The sequence below is a fragment of the Drosophila obscura genome, unplaced genomic scaffold (genome assembly GCF_018151105.1).
Source record: "Drosophila obscura isolate BZ-5 IFL unplaced genomic scaffold, ASM1815110v1 contig_186, whole genome shotgun sequence".
In the NCBI taxonomy this organism is placed as follows: Eukaryota; Metazoa; Arthropoda; class Insecta; order Diptera; family Drosophilidae; genus Drosophila; species Drosophila obscura.
The window spans coordinates 995,954-1,016,779 of record NW_024542774.1 but is presented as its reverse complement, the minus strand read 5'-3'; the positions used below and the strand labels follow the sequence as shown (position 1 = coordinate 1,016,779).

The 20,826-nt window shown below is 39.5% G+C and overlaps 1 protein-coding gene across 3 annotated transcripts in view; it reads right to left on the bottom strand.

Annotated features, from left to right (window-relative positions):
• Window positions 1–20,826, bottom strand: part of LOC111072601 — a 41,067-nt gene that overhangs the window by 14,332 nt on the left and 5,909 nt on the right. Inside the window, exons 2-3 of one of the 3 annotated variants that reach the window (XM_022364577.2) lie at window positions 17,390–17,530; window positions 16,652–16,721 (exon numbers count right to left, since the gene is read on the bottom strand). The exons of 1 other annotated variant lie outside the window; for it this stretch is intronic. In XM_022364577.2, the coding sequence (XP_022220269.1) occupies window positions 17,412–17,530 (119 nt within the window). In that variant the 3' untranslated portion in view covers window positions 16,652–16,721; window positions 17,390–17,411. Of the gene's footprint in view, window positions 1–16,195; window positions 16,430–16,651; window positions 16,722–17,389; window positions 17,531–20,826 lie in introns of those variants that run through there. One more of the 3 variants, XM_022364578.1, reaches the window with a different exon arrangement.

Genomic DNA, 20,826 nt, shown 5'->3' with positions numbered 1-20,826 from the left:
AAAAAGATGGTTATGTGTGCATCGAGGCATGAAAGAAAGAACCGTGAAGGACTACGAAGGACCGCGCCACAGCGATGGTAAAATGGTTAGTTCGCAAAAGAAATTGCCATACATTGGAAATACTCGCACGCTCTGTATACTATATTCGATATATATTTCAACTGTTTCCTTTTTTTAATGTTCAGGTTCAGTTTACATTTGGTTTCCGCCTTCAGCCCTAAAAGGGTTTGAGAATTAATTGCAAGCTGACATGCGAAAATTAAATTTTCACCTTGTAATGTGTATAAACATAACATAAAAGAAACTTTCTAAAGAGTCATGCTTATGAGGAAATCCTTTCCTTTTCCCGCTCTACACTTTTCCATTATTATTCTTGTTTTCATTATTTTTCATCCCGTGCAACAGCAGCAGTTTCCGTTGCCATTTTGTGGTTTTTGTTTGCTTTCTTGTAGTTTTTTTTTTTTTGGTTTTGTTTCCCTGATGCGTGAGCTATTGACTGCCGTAGCTATTGTTGGCCGGGCTTTATATTTATGGTGGCAATTTATACTTAAACTTGTGCCCGGGACTCGCTGCCCTGCCCGTTCTTCATGGCTGCCACTTTGGTTTATGGCTGTCGTCTTTTGTTTGTTCTTGAGTGCGATGGTTATTGTTTTACTCGAACTCGTTTATGTACCCTAACGACTGAGTGTCAGTTGAAATTAACAAAACAGTCAGACGCAGAAAAATATCTTCAATATATAAAGCTTGAAATCTCTTTTATAACTTGTTCTCTTTTGCTCTTCTGTACTCGCCTCTCACTCTGTTGTCTAACGGTTTAATTGAATATACCAACAAAGACTTAATTAACTGTTACTTGTCAGGTGTCTTAGCCACATTTCACCATCTATGAATACGAACTGGGTCAATCCAGAGCTGCCTTCCAAACCCCAATTGCACCCATGCCACGCTACTGTCAGTATCACAGAATAAATGACAAATAAGAGCCAAGCTAAGTCAAATTAAGTGGCATGTCATGTGGACCCTATCGTGCCCCAAAAGAGAGCCGGTCCCAACATTTCTCTTCCATTTGCGCTGACAAAGAAAGCCTGTCCGACCGACCACTCAATTAAGCCACTGGAGATGGGAGAACGAAGCCCAGAATTAAATTAACTCATGGATGTCCCCTAAAGAGTCATAAAAAAAGTGAGTGAGTGGGGACTAAACACCCATCCACCCGTGTGTAGTCCAGAACAAACATGCAAATGCAAACATTATGACGGAAAAAGAAGCATCCGGGTCTCAAGTGTCATTTTGTCATTTTGTGGGGCATGTAGCAACCAAGGAAATGAAAGAACAACAACAACCGCATCAATAGCCAAAGACAATGAGAGTGAAACCACAAATTTCTGGGCAGACATAAAGCGGCAATCGAGGAAGGGGAGTGGAGGGAAAAATATGTAGATAAAACTCCAATTGAGACTAACTTTCACTGCCACAAAATATAAGAAGATAAACACATTGTTTATTGGCAACCAAAATACAGTCAGTAATTGGACAAGAATGCTCCTTCTACAAAAAAAAAAAATAATTCAAAATTATAAACTAGAGTTGTTCCCTTGCTAATAGATATACGAGTAGATGGGCCAAGAGTACTCGCATGTGTGCCCACTGCCATGTCGGATATGTGGGAGCCCAAAGTAGATATGGGAGAACGCCAGCCTAAAGTGGCAGACCATAAAAATTGCCGCTGCTGAGTGGAAACTCTAAGCTGACTGGAATTTGTATTTATGCTGTTTTGTGTGTGTGTGTGTGCGTGTCGTGTTTCTGTATTTGCAGTAGTCGAGAGACATCAGAGCGTGCCGAGGAAAGAAGAGCTCAGCCCAAAAGCAGCTTACCAAAATGGTTTGTCACTCAAAGTGTTTGCCCTCTAACAACAGCAGTAGCAGTGTTTGCCAGCACAACAACGCAATATATGCGAAAAGTCAATTTTAAAACAATTTTCGCAACATTTCAAGTGGAAGAGTGGAAGTCAACGAAAACAAATCCAATATCGATGTGCGAAGGAACTAATTGAAAACGTCGCCCTCCCTACTAGGTAAATAAACTTTCTCCTCTATAGAAAGGCAATCTAGTTGAAGAGCTCTGTTTTCGGAGACTTGGGAATATCCTAGGTAAATATTTTTCAGACACACTCTAAAGATATCACACACACAAACACCACGTGGCGTATGAGAGGAGTTTGCTTATTTAAAATAAATGCGAGTGCAGTCTGTTCGGTTTCGCTTTCTGCTGTGTTGCTGCCTCATGCATTTTAGCCAAATTGATTTTATGCTCGAAATACTCTTAGAATATTTGCATTTCAATGCTGCCGTACTTAAATATTAAAATCAATTAAAGTCCTCCCAGCAGGTGCTTTGACTCGCTCTCTCTCTCTCTCTCTGTTGACTCAACAACGGATATTTTTGTGTGTCCCGACTTGGGTACTTGTTCTTAGGGGAAACTGCAGCCTGCAGCCATGATATCATTTCATTATACATAAATGCCAAGGCAAACAACAAATTAGAGTGGGGATTAATTTTAATGGAGGGGATCTGATGAAATGGAGAAGCAACTTGGCTGAGCATCAAATTAGACGTGTGGAAACTCAGCCCAGATTAAACATGTCAACTTTAATGTGCATAAATATGCAGGAGAAGCCATGCAAATGAATGATTCCCAAATATCAACAAATTTATGCATTCCGCTTTCAGCAAACAAATTCCTTGAGAAATACCATCCAATTGAAGGAGATTTTCCCCATTCTCGAATCGTAGCCATTAATCTAGAACGTCTTCAACGGAGTCTTTCCCGCAGAATCTCCACACATTTCATATTTACATGGAATGCTGGTATTTCTTTGCCCCCATAATACTAGTTTGTGCGGCAAAAGTCAAACAAGCCACAAAAATAGCACACAACCAAGTGGAGTAAAACGGAAACAGAGATCTGGGGAGAATGGCGAGACGATTGCGTGGCATGCTTCCCACTTTATGGACAGGGTGATATGCAGAGAGAGTGAGCGTCGAATTTGTAGCCTCAACAATTTCGAAAGGGGGAAAAACAAATGAAAAAGCAGCAAGAACGAGAAGAACGAAAAATGTGGCCAAAAAGGACTTGCGACCCTTTTGGCCTGCAGCCTTGCTGTCCGGGTCCACGATTTAAAGGCGGATAATAAAAACGGATTTACAGTTATGAGCACAAACAAGCCGTAAAGCAAATAAATGCGAGCGCAAATTCAAGTGAAGGTGGCAAATGGTCGTATTTGCAGGACCTTGGTCGTCGTTCCTGGGCTCTCCCTCTCTCTCTCTCTCTCTCTCTCTCTCACTCTCTATCCTGGACAAACACGACACAATCCCAATCCAATTAAAGAGAAAGCAATTTCACGGAAAAAAAAACCATTTCAGCCTTGGATTCCCCTCAAAACGTGAAATTCGTTTGATAACGTCCAAGTAGAACGTTCAATTTAATTAGATACTTGATGATGGTACGGGACGTAACGGAACGGAACAGATCACTCAACGCCCACTCCCACGCTCACTTCCGCCATCGGTGAGGGGGAGGCCAAGTGCTCTAGTGGGAACCAACCGATTAACAAAGGCCAAAAGCAGCAGAAGGCTCGCTCGTCGCTCGTCGCTTTGGCTTGCATTGTGTTGATTGAAGAGTTCGTGGACAGTTGCATTGTCAGCAGAGCACAACATGCAACAAAGGCTTCCTCTATGGGGCATGACACACTTTATACTCTTCACAATTGAAGGGCCCGTTCACAGTATGTATGCATAGTATGGTATTGAATTGAATAGTGTTGCTAACGGCAACCAGAGTGCATCAATTGAGGGAATATTAAGTGTGTGCGTGTGTGTGCTATAATGTTTCAGTTCAAATATCACCCTTGATATGGCATACCCTTCTAGATTTTATCTCCGGGCAACTATCACAGGGTATCCTTCCATTCGTTGCATTTTCACTCTGAATATTTTTGAGTTTGCCGCCTTATCGAAAATGGGGGCGTTACGACAATATCAGCGCCTGCATCTACGTCATTGCACATTAAAATTGCAAAAAGTACTACACAGTCGAGTGGGTCCCGTACGGGGGAGGTCCTTCAGGCACACAGACACACACAAACACAAACACACACAGAGCACCACGTAAGACTTTCAATCAGAGTGCATTGAAACGGAAATTCTGCGCTGCAGCGCAGAAAGGCAGGAAATACATGCTCGACGGGCGAACTGACGGACTGAAGAACTGAAGGACTAAAGGACTATAGGACGGAGACAGACCAGACCAGACCAATGTATTGAGTAACCGACGGACTGTGCCCGAACTAACTGTATCACATGGCAGCCAATGCAATGTCCCAAGATCGACGTAGACTCCTTCTTGCCTTGTGCCTTGTGCCGTGAAGGAGTGAAGGAGGCGGAGAAGGCGTGTTGTTGCCTCTTGGTTGGCCATAACGAGGTTGCTGTCAGTTCGTTACTGTGGCAGCAACTTTGCTGCTTGCCACCGACTTTGCATACTTTGAACTTTGCCAATACATTAGCTCCGATGGCTGTTTTGTTTGTTGCTGGCGACTGGCGACTGGCGAAGACGGGCTGCAGCCAATTTTCCCAATTTTCCCAAGGGTAAAAATCAAAATTATTGACTCACAGTCAACTGACTGACAGACTGTCTCAAGGAAAGTCTGGGGGGGGGCAGTCATATCTACCCTACCATTTTCATAATTCAAAGGGTATAACAATCCGTTAATACATTGTGACACTTTGTCATAATGAATACAAATATACAAATGCCCGAAGACCACTAAGAATTACATAAACATTCCAGCGCACAAGCAATACGATCCATCGCTTATATACAAGCCGATCGCGGAGCGTGGGAATGCTGAGCATGCACTTTGCAGCTCAACCCATACACGACATATGCATGCCTTCTGCATACATATGTATATACATATATATAAACACGACATATGCATGCCTTCTGCATACATATGTATATACATATATATAAATACATAGATATAAGCATTGCATGTTTTCGGGTTAGCTGGACCCAAGATCAGTATGTAAGAATCATTCTAAATAAAGTAACAGAACGGAGCAGACGCTCCTATAAAAAGATTAACAATCAATTTATTAAGGAAGAACATTACATGGCGACCGTGACAGCTATGGACTCGGTCCATAGTTGGTGATAAAAAAAAAAAAAACAACAAAAATAATTCTGCAAAAACAGTTTTCACGCAAAAACAAAAGAAAATGTGCATTTAAAATATGGCCACTTCCAAATGACCGTGAACAGTGAGACCCAAAAATAATTCTGCATATCCAAATTTCACGTTTAAATTGCCTCTAATAAATTACTGGATTTTCAAAAAAAAATAAACAAAAATCCAACCGAAGCTAATCATGTGTTCTTAAAAAAAAAAAAATAAAAAACAAGAAGTGCTGACATAAAAGAAGATAAAGACCTGAAAAGGCACCGACAGCGCTACATAGAGCGTGCGACGAATGACCTGTGCGATGACCGGCACCGGCACCGCCTGAGCCCATAGGCCCCGGACAACTGCAGCGGCGAAAATTACGCGTGAGAGGCCTGTCGCCACTTACGCCACCGTTGGAAACAAACTGGAGACAGATCGTCTTCAACACATAGATGAGCAGCTTCGCCCTGGTGCGAAACAACAACGCCAAACGGGCTGACAACAAACTTGCGAATGCAACCCAATTTGCCTCTGATGCCATTTAAGTTCTACCTCCAAGCCGATGCGGGAAACCGCTGCTTGTAAATACTAAACTCTGTTAGGCTTTTCACTAACAAATGTGGCTGGAGAAAAAAAAAAAAAAATGTAAACCAAAATGTGAGCCAACCACATTCAATAATTTTTTTTCAAATAATTACATTTTCATGTCTCATTCGTTCAAATTTGATTTAAATTAAAAAAAAAAAAAAAATTTTCATATATTTTCTTAAAAACTATCACATATAATTTTATTTTTGATTTTCAAAGAAGAAAATATTTTTCTTTCCTTCAAATCCCACAATCTAAAATCTAAAACCTTATTTTTTCCATGAACGTTAGAACATTTTTTTTTTCATTGAATATATAATAACAATTAAATTACATAATGGGATGGTTTAGTGATTCTAGTGAGGCAAAAGGCAATACTGCCAACGTTGTAAACAACGTCAAGATAATTGATCACACAGACGATATAAAATCGTTGTGGATCCTGTTATTAATTATCACGGTAGTGTTAGTTTTACAATTTCTGCTTACAATCTATGGTAAGCATAATAAAATTATCAAGAAAAAGATACATGAGTAGGGCAAATAACTTAGATAGGATCTAAAAATGAATAAGGATAAAACAGATCATGATTTCGAAAGATTTAGGTATAGCAACTACATGGTAAAAGTAAAAGTAAAAGGATGGAATGGAGAGAAATTGCGAAACAAATAGACACATTTCGGAATAAATTTGATAAATCTTACAAATGCATCAATAGAGATGCAGTTATAAAAGCGGAAACACTAAAAAACCATATAGAAATATTAGTTAGGGAATACAATAATATAGTTACCTTAGTAAATAGTTATGAAAATAAATACACATCTGAGCACAATAGTAAATGTTTAAGGGTAATAAAATCCCTAAACACAAGATTGATTACTGTCAGCAATAGGCGACATATTCAGATAAACGTGCCAGAAAGTCTAAATCAATTGGCGGAGTTTGATCCCGACCAATTAAAAGAATTAAACGAATCAATTCAACCAAGCGACGCTGAATCTGATAGTGACATTGAAACACAGTTGTAGAGTTTATCAAGCTAGCCACATCTCTGATACTAGAGTTTGACGGTAAGCCGAAAAATTCTAGATTCTTTAAACCTATTAGAAACCTTAAAAGGCACACATGAGCTAACAGCCTAAGCCTTATAAAAACAAAGCTAAAAGGACATGCGAGAAATTTAATAAGTAATGAGCAGAACATTGCTGCAATCATTACGCAACTATCAAATGCAGTAAAAGGAGAATCGGTAGAAGTTGTATCTGCTAAGCTTCTTAATCTGCAACAGAAAAACAAAATGGCTAACCAATACACCCAAGAGGTGGAAAAACTGGCAAAGGCCCTTAAAGGCGCCTATATCAGTGAAGGTCTAAGCCAATCACTTGCAAACAAATACAGCACAACAACAGCTGTAAAAGCTATGACCCAAAATTGCTCAATTGATAAGGTAAAACTTATCATGCAGGCAGGCACATTCACAAATATGAATGATGCCGTTTCCAACTTTGTCAATAGTTGCACGGAGATAACAGGTCAAAGTAACACTGTCCTGTATTATCGACGAGGTGCAAACAACAATAATAGGAGGCCGTAGATTATTGGCTTAATACATTGTACTTTTTATAACCATGGTCACTGGAAATAAACTCGGTAACTTCCTCTGATTTTGGTGCCTATTCTTCCTCCACCTTTTGTAACAATGTCAGATAATTTCATTCAGCTATTTTCAGCCCCATACCAGAAGCGGCACGAAGCAAGTTTTCAAGCAAATTTTTAAGGTCAAAGGAATTCGCTCTGCAATTTACGGCCCACAGGTCGAGACCCTCACTGGGAGTTGTGAGCAGCCGTTGGTCACGGAAGCATCTTGTCCAATCGGCAGTTTCGCCAGCAGAACATTTTGATTGATTAAAGACAATTTTCTGCGGTTCCGTGCTGGTTTGTACTTCTGTCAGATTTCACGAGTTTCATGTTCCAGTCCTTTAGTACCTTCACACTATCGGCAGTGGTTTGCAAACGATTGTTGAATCTACGCAAACGATCAATGCGGCGGTCAGGATTCATGCGTGTGTGCTCTGACATTGCTCGCATTAGTTGAAAATTAGAGCGCATGGCGTCAGTAAGTCCGGTAACTCGGCATAGCTCTGGAATAAGAATTACGACATTCATACAACTAATCCTAAATAGAAGCGAACAAGTATTTTCAAAATTAAAGAAAAATTTTCCAGAACAATTCAAAAGTCAACTAACAGAATTATGCACCAAGTATAATGATGTGTTCGGACTGGAAACCGAACCATTAGCGACAAATAATTTGTATAAACAAACATTAAGACTTAAAGATGATGAACCAATTTACATTAAAAACTACAGAAGCCCGCATAGCCACGTGGATGAAATTCAAAAACAAGTAGGGAAATTAATAAATGACAAAATCGTAGAACCGTCTGTATCCGAGTATAACAGCCCACTCTTGTTAGTTCAAAAAAAAAAAAATCATTACCAAATTCGGAAGAAAGAAATGGCGATTAGTAGTTGACTATCGCCAAATCAACAAAAAACTACTTTCTGACAAATTCCCGCTCCCCAGAAATGATGATATTCTAGACCAACTGGGCAGAGCTAAATACTTTTCATGCCTTGACTTAATGTCAGGTTTCCACCAAATTGAACTTGAAGAAAATTCAAGAAATATAACATCTTTTTCAACGAGCAATGGCTCATATCGCTTCACGCGATTACCATTTGGTCTTAAAATAGCACCAAATTCATTTCAGAGAATGATGCATTTAGCATTCTCGGGTTTAGAACCCTCTCAGGCATTCCTTTATATGGATGACTTAATAGTGATAGGATGTTCCGAAAAACACATGATTAAAAACTTAACTGATGTTTTTAATGTATGTAGGAAATATAACCTAAAGTTGCATCCAGAAAAATGTTCATTTTTCATGCATGAAGTGACATTCTTAGGTCACAAATGCACTGACAAAGGAGAATTGCCAGATGACAAGAAATTTGACGTCATCAAAAATTATCCTGTCCCTCATGATGCGGACAGCGCGAGACGATTTGTAGCATTCTGCAATTATTATCGTCGATTTATAAAAAACTTCGCCGATTATTCACGGCACATAACTAGATTATGTAAAAAGAATGTTCCTTTTGAATGGTCAAGTGAATGCCAACACGCATTCCAATACCTTAAAGAAAAGCTTATGCACCCCACATTATTACAATATCCTGATTTTCGCAAAGAATTTTGCATTATAACAGATGCTAGTAAACAAGCTTGCGGAGCGGTTCTAACTCAGAACCGTGACGGAATTCAGCTCCCAATAGATTATGCATCTCGTTCATTTACAAAAGGGGAAAGTAACAAAAATACAACAAACAAGAACAATACTAAAAGTCACTACCAGAAACCAAAGTAAACAGAAAAATTCCTGCGCAGGAACAGAAAAATTAGATTTGCCTAGGCAAACTCTAAATAAAGCTTCTCAGCCCAACGTATATGAAGTCATTGTAAATGACGAAGTACGAAAGGTAGTGACCTTGCGAATAACAGATTCAAAATGTTTGCTAAAACATGGAAAAAAAGTTATAGCAAGAATTGATGTTGGCAATATGTACACCAATGGAATTCTCGATTTAGGTCAGTTCTTCCAAAGGCTTGAATTACAAGCCGGTATACTAAAAATTAGCCAACTCAAGATGGCACCGAGCGATAAGATCTTTGAAACTATTTCAATAGAATCTTTTAAAATAATGGGCAATAAGATACTAAAATCATTAAGAGTAGCGCTACTCAAGCCGGTGACCCAAATAAATAATGAGAAAGAAAAGAAGCTATACTGTTTACATACCATGACGATCCCATACAAGGAGGACATAAAGGCATAACAAAAACCTTGGCCAAGGTCAAAAGACATTATTTCTGGAAAGGTTTAACTCGCGATATAACCAAGTACATACGAAAATGTCCAAAATGCCAAAAAAGCGAAAATAACTACGCATACTAAGACTCCATTAACAATAACTGAAACACCTGTGAATGCTTACGATATAGTGATAGTGGATACAGTTGGTCCGCTACCTAAATCGGAAAATGGCAATGAATACATAGTCACATTAATATGTGACCTTACGAAATATTTAGTAGCCATTCCAATAAAAAGCAAAAGCGCAAATAATGTCGCAAAAGCTATATTCGAAAATTTCATACTCAAGTTCGGTCCAATGAAGACGTTCATGGGACATGGGAACAGAGTATAAAAACCAGATTTTAACTGATTTATGCAAGTATATGAAGATCAATAATCTCACCTCTACTGCATATCATTATCAAACATTAGGGACAATAGAACGAAGTCATCGAACATTCAATGAATACATTCGTTCATACATCTCTGCAGACAAAACTGATTGGGATGTCTGGATTCAATATTTCACTTATTGCTTCAACACAACACCATCAGCAACGCATGAGTATTGTCCATACGAACTAGTACTTGGCAGACTACCAAAACAGTTCATAGATTTAAACAAAACTAATTACATAGATCCGATTTATAATTTAGATGACTATTCTAAGGAAATAAAGTTTAGACTAGAAATAGCATACAAAAGAGCTAGAATTATGTTAGAAAAAGCCAAGGCTTATAGGAAATTAGCATATGATGAAAAAACAAAAAGTGTTGAATTAAAAGTAGGAGATAAAGTACTTATAAGAAACGAAACAGGGCACAAATTAGACCCAGTATATTTAGGACCATACATAGCAGAAAAAATAGAAGATTATGACAACATTTTTATTAAAAATAGTAAAGATAAGAAACTAAAAGTACATAAGGATAGGCTAAAAAAAAAAAAAAATATATTCAATAGAACGTTTCATGAAAAAAAAAGGGGTCTGATCAACCAAAAAAAAAAAAATTTGTTCTCGTTATTCTTCTAAGAAAGTTAACAATAAAATAAAACATAAATTCAATTATATTAAAAACAAGAAATTTGTCACTGAACACAAATGAAAAAAAAATTAAACCATTTTCAATACATAAATTTATAATAAGTAAACAAAAAAAAAAATTAATTAATTTCTTTTAAAACAATTAAATACAATATATTAACGTTGACACTAAATGACTACATGTATTACGTCATTTCTTTAAAAAGGGAGGTGTAGCATATCTACCCTACCATTTTCATAAATCAAAGGGTATAACAATCCGTTAATACATTGTGACACTTTGTCATAATGAATACAAATATACAAATGCCCGAAGACCACTAAGAATTACATAAACATTCCAGCGCACAAGCAATACGATCCATCGCTTATATACAAGCCGATCGCGGAGCGTGGGAATGCTGAGCATGCACTTTGCAGCTCAACCCATACACGACATATGCATGCCTTCTGCATACATATGTATATACATATATATAAACACGACATATGCATGCCTTCTGCATACATATGTATATACATATATATAAATACATAGATATAAGCATTGCATGTTTTCGGGTTAGCTGGACCCAAGATCAGTATGTAAGAATCATTCTAAATAAAGTAACAGAACGGAGCAGACGCTCCTATAAAAAGATTAACAATCAATTTATTAACGAAGAACATTACACATTGCCAAATGCCCTTTACATCCGCCCACTCAAGCAAACGGCAGATACATTTTGCATTTCACATTAAACATTTAACATTTCATTCGTCCCGCCCTGCCGCTTTCAATTTCCTGGCTGAACAGATTAATGGAGCACAACCGAAGCTCAAAACAGGAAAACTCACGCAATACAAATTCTACTTAATGACCGAAAATCCCTAACTGAAATAAATTTGATTTTATTGACTGTGAATCAGAAGGCAGCCAGCCCAACGGCAGCGCACAGCATCGTAGCGGCGAAAAGCGATTTGAATTTCCCAGACAATGGCCCGGCTTGATTTAGGAAATTACATTTGCCGCCCTTCCACGCGGAGACCGAAACAAATGAATTATGATGTGGCCAAACAACAACAAAAAAAAAGAAGTGATTTCCTTTGTGCCAACCCCTTGAATGGGGGGGAGCCTACCCGATCGCCCCAAAACCAGGCCCAGGCCCACGCAAAACCAAAGCCATAACACGTGCGTTTTGGGCCCTGTCAACGAGGCGTATAAATCTTTTCAGGCTACCCCGTACTGATGACTATCCCCCCACCGCTCTACCCTGCGCTTGTTAAAAGTTCTCGTTCGCCAGCTCCGCCCCATGGCCATTAAATATTTAGGCAATTTGTAGATCTATAGCGATTTGGCCCTAATGTGGGTTATATTTATGAGCATGCCCTGAATAATTCACCTTGCCGCCGGACAGGCTCTGGCTGAACTGGTCCTAGCCTGGACAGATTCTGGCTCTGGTTTTGGATCTGGCTCTGGCTCTGACTCTGACTCTGGTTTGGTATTCCATTTAGCGTTCGTGTTCGGTGTTCGTGTTGGGCCACGTAATTTATTGACCACGTCTTTCAATATTTAATTGAATACGGTGTCGCAGGGCTAGACAAATGGCTAGTGCCAGTGCCGATGCGTGCTGTCAAAAGTGCGGCACTAAATTGCAGGCCACTTAGCCAGAGGTGGCGGGCAGTGGCAAGTGGGTCAGGTCCAGTGCCAGCCCCAGCAGGAGGCCTTTGTCTCCTTTATTAATAGAAACCCCGCTTGGCCACATGGCAAGCAGCTGGCTGTTGGGGAAAATGGTGAAAACCAGATTAAAATAGAATTGAACTTTAGGCGAGAGCCGATTGTTTGAGGGGAAAAGGTTATGGTGTTGTTGCTTTCTGTCCAATGGAGCTTGCCATCAAAAATCTGTTCGGGGCAAGTTTATCTCACCTCCACAGACGAGCGAAACCCAAGTCAAGTTTGTGTCAATGTGTACACATTGTGAAAGCCAGGGGCTTGCCGTTAGCCATTCGAGATGCAAAGTCAACACGAGTGCAGCCCCCCACTCCTCGGAGAATTCCCTCGAAAGTTGGCCCAGCAACGTGGCGGATGAGCAACGCGGCCCCAAAACTGTTCATGGAGTGGCACAATTTCACGGCCCGATTGAAGAACAAACAACGACGACTGGTAGCTGTTTCAGCTGGAGGCAAGTAACTGTTTGTCATTGGCATTAATTATGCGGCATGAGAGGCCGGCCAGCGGAAGAAATGGGAAGAGGCAGTGCCACAGAATGTCGTAGCAAATCTGTCACATCAGGAGAAAACTTTTGCAGCATACTTTGACAGACTTGAAAAGCATTTGTGGCCACAGAGCGCAAGTGAGGCATGATATGACACACAGATATGATGTCCCCCCTTTCTGCCGCCAGAGTGCTTGTTTGAAATTGAATTATAGCAAACGGAATGCGCAGCACAAAAGTCAAGCTCAGAGCCATCAGACGACGCACAACACGTTTCCAATTTGTTAGGATATATCCAATATACATATATGTATCGGTATAGAGAGGGGCGGGACAGGGGCAAGCTTTAGGGTTTTGTGTGTCACTTGACATTTGGATAAACAGTGGGAGGCAGGCGGAACATTCTCGTACTCGGATACAATATGAAATACTGCCAGGAGGACATTCATGATGGGGACCCCCATTCTTTGCCTCTGTTTTGTTGTTATGCGCCTGAATGATTTCTTTTGTGAAATTGATAACTCTGTATGTGTTCGTGTATGTATGTATATTCTCGAACCTCATGTTTTAAAATGCTTGAGAGTCAGCTTTGGCTTGGCTTTGTGGGCTGCCTCAAGGCCCGAGGATTATAACAAATTAAAGTTGTGTAAGCCTGCAGGGGTAACACAATTGTTACAGGGGATTATCATACACATTTACGTTGCTTTCGGTAACATCATTGTGGGGAATATTGGGCAGTCATGTGGCAAGATAACACACCACAAACAGGGCTTGGAAAAGTACTCCAAATAATTGTGACAATGTTGCCAACTCATGATTGGAGTAGAAATGCCAGCGAAGCTTGAATAAATCCATTAATATTAATAACAAGCCAGTGAAGCTAACAGTGACTTCTGACATCAAGTAGGAGTCCCTTAAAGCCAGAGAGCATGTCAGGCCACATTGTCTTGGTGCCTGTCTATCTGTCTATCCGCATTGCTTTCGGATCATTGAATCCCTATTTCAATCGCTATCCCTGTTGGAAGTTTCAAGATCAAACTAGTAAAATAAAGAACTATCTTAAGGGGAATGGTTCAATGGCAATGGCCATTAATTCTTTTGGAAATTAACTCTTTTTTTTATCGATCAATCTGGCAGGGTATTTTAATCTTCGGCTCTAAAAGAAACAAATTTTTGTTCTTTCTTGTTTCCCATATACTATTTACTCGTATTATTGTTTCCCCCCGTTCATGTGTGGCAATTCATCAAATTCATTTAATTTCGGAACAATTTTTGGCGTGTCTGGATTTGCATAACTCTGCTAAATATTTTCACTCTCGTTTATTTATTTATTCTTTCGAATTATACGCTAAGCGGAGCTCGCCAGTGATTGATTGGCCAGAAAGAAGTGCAAGTGGAAGTGGAAGTGGAGACAAGGCAAGACGAATGAATCCTCCAGTGGCAGGCCGATTGCCTGCGCCCCTGGAAGCTCTGAAGCTCACGTAAAGCCAGTCATAAAAATATTTCACCAAACAATAAAAAGTGAGGCCAAAAAACGGGAGCCAAAATAACAGAACGTTGTAGGTCATGTGTCATTCGCAGAGTCCTTAGTTCCGCTCCTGCGCCCGTTCATGTTGGCTCTCTTTTGCTTTGTTTAGTTTAGTTTTGTTTCGCCTCATGGCTCGTGGCTCGTGTTGCATGTGGCATGTGGCATGTTTGTTTGCACTAAGCAGGGAGCGCTCCGGGGATATCAAACTTTAACACAGAATATTTTGTACCGTGGCTGCCGCTGCTCTGATATTGAATATTTAATTTCTTCTTTGTCGCCAGCTCTTTGATACAAATTTCATTTTTTTTGTTTGTTTGGGGGCGTTAATTAAATTCTTTGCAAATATTTTGGACAGCTGGTACACAAGAGGGAGCCAAATGCTTTGGATAACTTACGGTAAGTTTTAGCAAATGAGGGGAGTGCGTATTTTTTCATTATTTTCGGTGTCAACTCATAGAGATGGTGTGAGAACGCGAAAAATTTCAAAATTAAACAATTTTATAGAACAAAATGATTAAAGCAAACTTGAAGAAGGAGTGGAACTTTGCTCATTTCTTAATAATATATTGGTAACTGCAAAAGTTGAATATTTTCAAAAAGTTTAATGTATTTCGAGTTTTCTTATAATCAAAATTTACCCAAACCATTTACAACCTTGATTGTATGGCCTTACTGTAATTCCCAGATTTGTTTCCATATTTTCCAGCCTACAACCAATCTCTTCTCTTCTTTTTCCCCTCTCACTTCCATTTGCTCTTCGCTTGATCCCTTCTGGCTCAGACCCTGGCGCCTATTTAATGCCACTTAATTAAATTGGATGCTCCAAGAAATAAAATGGCTCCGCAACAAAAAAAACGAAATTTCAAACGAAAAGCTCATGGCACTGTATCAACACTTAATCATTAAGGTTCAGCACCACAGAAAGAGAGAGGGAGAGAGAAGGCGAATAAGGTCAGAGTGCGAGTACATTTGGTACGAGTACAGTGAAAAATCTAAATAAATAAATATACAATGTAATGGAGAAACTTTTAATTGCCGTTCTATGTAGATATAGATGTACATTATAATAAAATCAAATATGCCAGTCTTGCGGCGTCAATTTTAAGCTGATTAGATGCAAATGTCTGTGATAAAGTTGAAAATACCGAATCAATATCAAACTAAGTCGTTACCAGTCCTCTGCCTCCGCCTCCGCCTCCTGGCAGCCTACGAGAATGACACTTCAAAAACAAACTACACAGCGGAAGAGGAAAAAAAAATGGCAAATCCGAGCAGATTTGATGTTATTTTTATGTTCAAACTAGGGGCCGAGCGGGGCTGAAGGATGGTGATGCGGAAGGGGAAGGGGAACACACACAAAAGTCTTATTTATTCATGGGCAGGCACGGAGGAAGCAGGCAAGCAATGGTGTGGACGTCACCAGGACATCAGCAACTAAGATGTTCCGGGCTGGATGTACACTGGATGCGGGTAAATACTTGTTTTACGAGCACTATCGAAATATGTCCCAGATTTTTATGGCCCTGGCAACACACCTGCGAATCGTAAACCGAAACAACGGACATTCCAGCCGCAGTAAGTGGTCTACAGTTACAGTTAAATTCAAATTTCAACTTAACTTAACTTAAAAATAGATTTTAAAATATATGTTTTTACTATAGAACTACTGAACCGCCACAGAATGAATTACCTCTTGCTCTCCTTTGGGAATGCTCAGCACAAAACTTGGGCAAACTATTGGTTCGCCTTACTTTAAAATCTTTGAAATATTCTTAATGGCGCGCACTTTCCTTTTCTGGGAGTTATGGGGTTTTCCGAAGGGAACCTATTGAACCGAACGCTTCGCTGGATTTGTGAAACTGGCCTCGTTTGGCCCTGTGAATTTGGTTAAAAACGTATATCGTCTGGCTCTGTTAGTACGCTTCGTGACAATGTTAACTGCCATTGACTGAGAACGTGGCGGAAACCCGGCCGAAAGTAGGTCTCGTTGATGGAACGAGTGGGAATTTACTTGGAACACTTTGAGTGACGTTCTTCAAGCTATTCGAATAGCTTTCCCCCAGAAATAAGTTCCTGTAAGCTTTGCAAAGCTTTTACAGAATGTTCCCAGTATTTATTTGAATGCAAAAATTGATGCCATAAATACCTGTTGTTGTTATTTTTATTATTAGAAATTGAATGCTGATTTTGGTAAAATGTTAAATGCCAATAGTTACCTGCAATTAAATAAATCAAATGCAAATCAGTTAACATAAGGGCTAAGAACACAACGGAAACAAACACACGCTGAACACACAAATAACGGTTAATAACGGTTGTGTAATAAAGGGATTTTATAGATACGGATACATACATACAAGGAAGGAATAGCAAGGCAAGCTTTGGTTAGTATTTAACTCAGCACAGAGAGAGTGTAAGAGAGTGAGAGAGCTTTCACTGAAGCTTTCGCGCTTTGGCAAAGTGTTGCCAGCTAAAAGTTAAATTTTGAATTTCACAGATAGGTTTTTACAACCCGTTTTTGGTAATTATTTAGAAGACAGAAAACATGCCAATTAAATATATTTAAATCTTTAATTTGATATAGTTCAGAGTTGGAAAAGCTAAGGCAAAGGTGTACAAAACGTGCAAAGAAATGATCCTATACGTTGGCTACTTTAACAAAGAGTTGAACACTTTTTTCTTTTGGTTAGTATTAACGGGAAACATCAACAACTGCAACATCGAGAACAGTAATAAACACACTACCACACAGACACATGTAGAATTAACAGCACGTGCTCTCTAGCTAAGACAAATATTGGTTGTATTTTCACTTGCTGGTTGCTGCTATCGCCAGGAAAAGCTCTAGCCACAACAGCGAGAATCTAGGGCTAATCACACACACCGGTTGACGGACTGGTTGTTGGCTAAAACGAATTAACATCGAATTTAAAATCGAGATCCAAATTTTTCAACGGATTTCGATGGAATTTCTTGCTGCCATGGTGATGGTGGTGATGTGGTATGAGTATCTCCACCTCCGGTTCTGCGTCGGTTTGGTTTTCGTTTATTAATAGTTTTTGTTTTGTTGCAATCATTTATCAAATTTATATGTGAGTAGAGATAAATACAGAAGAGAAACCATTAAAAGGACCATCAATAATATGGAAAATTATTATCTTTTCATATACAATACAATATATATATATATAATTTTGTTGTTGTTGTTTATGTAAGTCGTATGCATTCAGAGAGCAAAAGAGTGAGGGCGAGCTTGAATAGTTTAATGAAGTAGGTGAATTAAATGTGTATTTAGGCACAGTGAAAGTCGACAACAGTTGCACATTCACATTCACAAGCGCACATTGACTAGACACACGCAATCATAAATGTTATAAATGAATAAGCGGCGTATACGCAATATTTGCTTATACCACTCAATTTGTTCCAAACACGCACTCCCCAGCCCTGCCTGACCCCTCTCCCAGCACCTCTTATCTGAAGGGCCCTTCCCCAGGCATCCAACTCATCAGCGCAGCGCTTCAGCAATATCATAAATTTTCAGCTAATTTCTCGCACACAAAACTTTTTAGTCATATAAATAGCAATAAAGTGCGAGTCCTTGGGGAGAGCGAAAAGTTTCACTGGCTTCCAATGCTACAAATAGTGCGAAAAAAGGCACAATGGAGCAATAAAATCGGAAGTCAAGTCTGCCATTTGGCTTCTTCGTATATGAATGTCTGGGATGTGAAGTGCACGGCTCTGGTGAAGTTATGTAATAAAGAAATTCTGAAGTGGAGCTTCCCAAGTTGCGCTTGAGCCAAGTGTGCCTAAAAGTATCAAAAAACAAAAGTTTGAATACCTGACAAGTGGATAGACTAACTGAATAATAAAGTTTTTTGTTATGAAATATGAAATTCCTATTGTCTACATAAAAGGTTTGGAAAGGGAAGGCATGAGTGGCATATTCCTTCGATTCTCATGGAACAAAAGGAAAACAAATATGCAAATTGAAAAACTTAACTTTTCGTCTAATCTTCTCTTGATAGTGCAATTTCTCGTACAACAAAAATGGATTATGATAGGATAATGGTAGATAAACTCTTTGGAAAAGGTTTAACTTTCCGAGTTTCTCCATTCATTTGCCAAACAATTTTGTTGGTTCTTCCCTCATCGTCTGGCTCAATACATTTCGAAACAGTATCGATTATATGTTTATATGTACGAATTAGTTTGCCTGCGGCCAGGCTTCTGAAATTTCATTATGGAATTAGCTTGGGCCCCAACCATATCCATTTCCTTGTGCTAGCCGCCAGTCAAAAACATAAAAGCATTTTGAGCCAAGCTGCCAATGACAAGGCCCAAGCACACTCATATATACACACACACACACAACAGGCACACACACACTAAAACACAAACGAAAGACTGTGTAAAGTCTGCTAAAAGTTAGACATCGCACAGACGTCGGCCTGCCCCAACTTGTTTCGCCGAAAACTTTTAATCAGCCTCAAAAACGAACAGTAGAAAAGTTTCTGCCTTCTGGCTTCTTTTGGGCGCACAATTATAGCAAAATTTTCCATATAACAAAAACATAATCAACGTAATTGCATAAGGAATGTGGTATGCACAATGAAAAGAAGACAAAATGAAAAGGCTTCTAGTCCGAACAGAAAGTGGGAAAAGAAACTGAAGCATGGTTCGACCTTTTGCTACCCTAATACCTTGAGCAAAGCGGCAGGACAACACAATTTCATAGGAGCGAGATCAGGGAAAAGTTAGGAGAGAGAGAGATTAAGCAGTAATACAATGATAGAAAAGTAGAAAGTGCAGACAAGACAAAGAGCCAGATAATTAAAAATTCAGCAATGCATAAAGAGTACACTGAAAGAGAAAACTTTGAGAAATACTAACAAAAGAAAATCCATAATTAATACAAAAAGTGGATGCTGGTATAAAGAAATCATGAATTCTTAGTCAGCCAGGAAACTCTACTTTTCAGCCCATTGGGTATTGGGTATCAAAAGTTTCTCCCAGTTTACAGACGCTGTTTAGAATCAAATTGAAAAGTCCGAAGTTCGACAATTTGTTACCCTCACCCATTGAATTCTTATAGACAGGCATTCGGGGGTAACCAAAGCCTATCAAAGTTTATGTTCCAAATTTGGTTACTTCGAATGTAGCCAGGCAGAAAGTAGACTCAATGGATACATCCCGCTCTCAAAGGCCTAGAAGGAATGTTAAGACACTCGGAAAGAGGGTTAAGGCGGCGCCAAGTTTATTGTACGGGTGTCGCAAAACATAACATTCCGCTGTATTGGTGTTGTATGCTCGATTGCCCCTTCATGGGGCACGAGGGCAACCCAGCATATACTGTGGCTATGGTTGTTGTTTCTGCTGCTGCCGCTGCTGCTGCTGCTCGTAATACAATCAATTTCCGCTTTGTTTGTCAAGAAAACTTGATGGAGGAGGTGTGGGAGTGGGTCTCCGTGTTTTGACTTGGTTCTTTTTTGTTTCTGTCTTCCTGTTGTGTACGGAGCAAGCGGCAGCGGAAGCAACAGCTCAGCTGCCAATACTGTTCAAACATGACGTATACGTAGCATTCAACCTCCCCCAATTACCGCTCGCCTCACTTGTCCCAACGTTGTTAAGTACTGAGCACACAGTTTTTAATTAAATTTTGTATAATACGTATACACACTTGTATGTACGAGTATACACGAGTATATGTGTAATATCCATTATCATCTTTGAGCATAACAATGGATGGCACTTCATTAGTCGCCAGTTTGGCTGCTCTGGGCCACTTTATTGGGTCGTTGGATGTAGAATGAGGCATTGGCTATATGACATTGGCTTTGTGCAATTAGCCTTTATGTTGTGTGCTCTTGATTAGGACGACGACACACACACACACACACTCGTATACTGTGCGCCCGCCACATAAGTAGAGCACACCAGACACAGAAACTATTTTCAGTTTGAAAAGCTCTTCATTGTCTGCTGCGTGCTTGAAATTGGTTTTCGGGTTATGCTGAACTTTTCCTTAGGGTTGGAACTAGTTTTGCTACTGAGAAAGTTATTAATAATGAGAAATTCGAGTCTATTTTGGGAAACCTTGGCCTCAATTGACAGTAAAATTATTACCAGGGTACGAGAGGGCAAAGTAATCAAAGCCTTATCAATTGATAGCCGATATGAAAAATTAATGCGGTGCCCTAATGACTCAGCATTATGTTGCATGTACATAAGTAGACCAACTACACAACATTATATTTACTGCCTCTTATTTAGTTTCCAAAACGAATTTGCTTATAAATATTTCATTTGGCGGCACACTAT